We start from the raw sequence: 1,192 nt of genomic DNA, 5'->3' as shown, positions 1-1,192 counted from the left end.
GACCAGCCTGGGCAACATGGCGAGACCCATCTCTACAAAAATTAGCCGGGCGTTGGTGGCTCGCACCTGTAGTCCCAGCTACATGGAGGCCGAGGCTGGAGAAATGCTTGAGCCCAGGAAGCAGAGGCTGCTGTGGGCTGAGATGGTGCCACTGCACTCCAACCTGGGTGACAGAGGCCCTGTCTCAAAATAAAATTGTGTGTGTGTGTGTGTAATTATATGCAGGGGCTTCCAATGTTAACAAAACTGCTTTCAGCTGATAAAGTTATGGACCTAAACTTTTGGGGGCATGGGGGAGTGACATTAGCATGATTGATTGTATTTTAGAATATAAAAGACTAATGAAAACCTCTAATGTCTGAGGTCCACACTTTCAGACATGAGTTAAAGGTTTTAATTTTAGCTGACTCATGCCTAGGCTGATGATTCAGAGTTTAAGGAAAAGATAGGCTCATTTTTCTTACCCGGCAGTTGTTTCTCTACGACTTTCTGATCAAGTTGATCAGGGTATTTTATCTTCAGTGCTTTGAGAGAAACAAAGAAAAAGACTAATTGATACCTACTATTATATGGATTTAAATTATCCACACACACCAACAGATGGCCAAATGATAGAGCTATTCAGTGCAAATTGGCAGGTCTAATCAATGTTTAAAACCCTTCCATGAATTGCTAACAACAACAAAAATAGCTGGACACCACTTTCCCTTTTCCCTGCTTAGTGCTTCTTTCCTGACAGCTTGGACAGGTTTTCAAGTCATAAATTCACAAATCACAATTTGGTTCACAACTCCATTACCTCCCACATTTATAACACTATTAAATGAGTTTAAAACACAGGAGTTGCAAAAATGTATTCGAATTTAGATATGTTTTAAAAAATTCATTTCTTTGGGTCTGGTGGCTCACGCCTCTAATCCCAGCATTTTGGGAGGCCAAGGCGGGTGGATCTCCTGAGGTCAGGAGTTCGAGACCAGCCTAGACAACATGGTTAAACTCCGTCTCTACTAAAAATACAAAATGAGCTGGGCATGGTGGCGCATGCCTGTTATCCCAGCTACTTGGGAGGCTGAGGCAGGAGGATCACTTGAACCCGGGAGGTGGAGGCTGCCGTGAGCCAAGATCGTGCCACTGCACTCCAGCCTGGCAACAAAAGCAAAACTCCGTCTCAATTTAAAAAAAAAAAAGTTAG

General features: G+C 43.3%; 1 protein-coding gene across 1 annotated transcript in view; it reads right to left on the bottom strand.

The window, feature by feature from the left end:
• The window catches only part of TBCE (tubulin folding cofactor E), a 131,558-nt gene that overhangs the window by 5,896 nt on the left and 124,470 nt on the right, over positions 1-1,192 (bottom strand). Inside the window, exon 16 of the mRNA XM_011935757.1 lies at positions 465-524. Coding sequence (XP_011791147.1) covers positions 465-524 — 60 coding nt within the window. The remainder of the gene's footprint in view (positions 1-464; positions 525-1,192) is intronic.

This window comes from Colobus angolensis, unplaced genomic scaffold, assembly GCF_000951035.1.
Source record: "Colobus angolensis palliatus isolate OR3802 unplaced genomic scaffold, Cang.pa_1.0 Scaffold148, whole genome shotgun sequence".
In the NCBI taxonomy this organism is placed as follows: domain Eukaryota; kingdom Metazoa; phylum Chordata; class Mammalia; order Primates; family Cercopithecidae; genus Colobus; species Colobus angolensis.
This window is presented reverse-complemented; position numbering and strand designations above follow the sequence as displayed.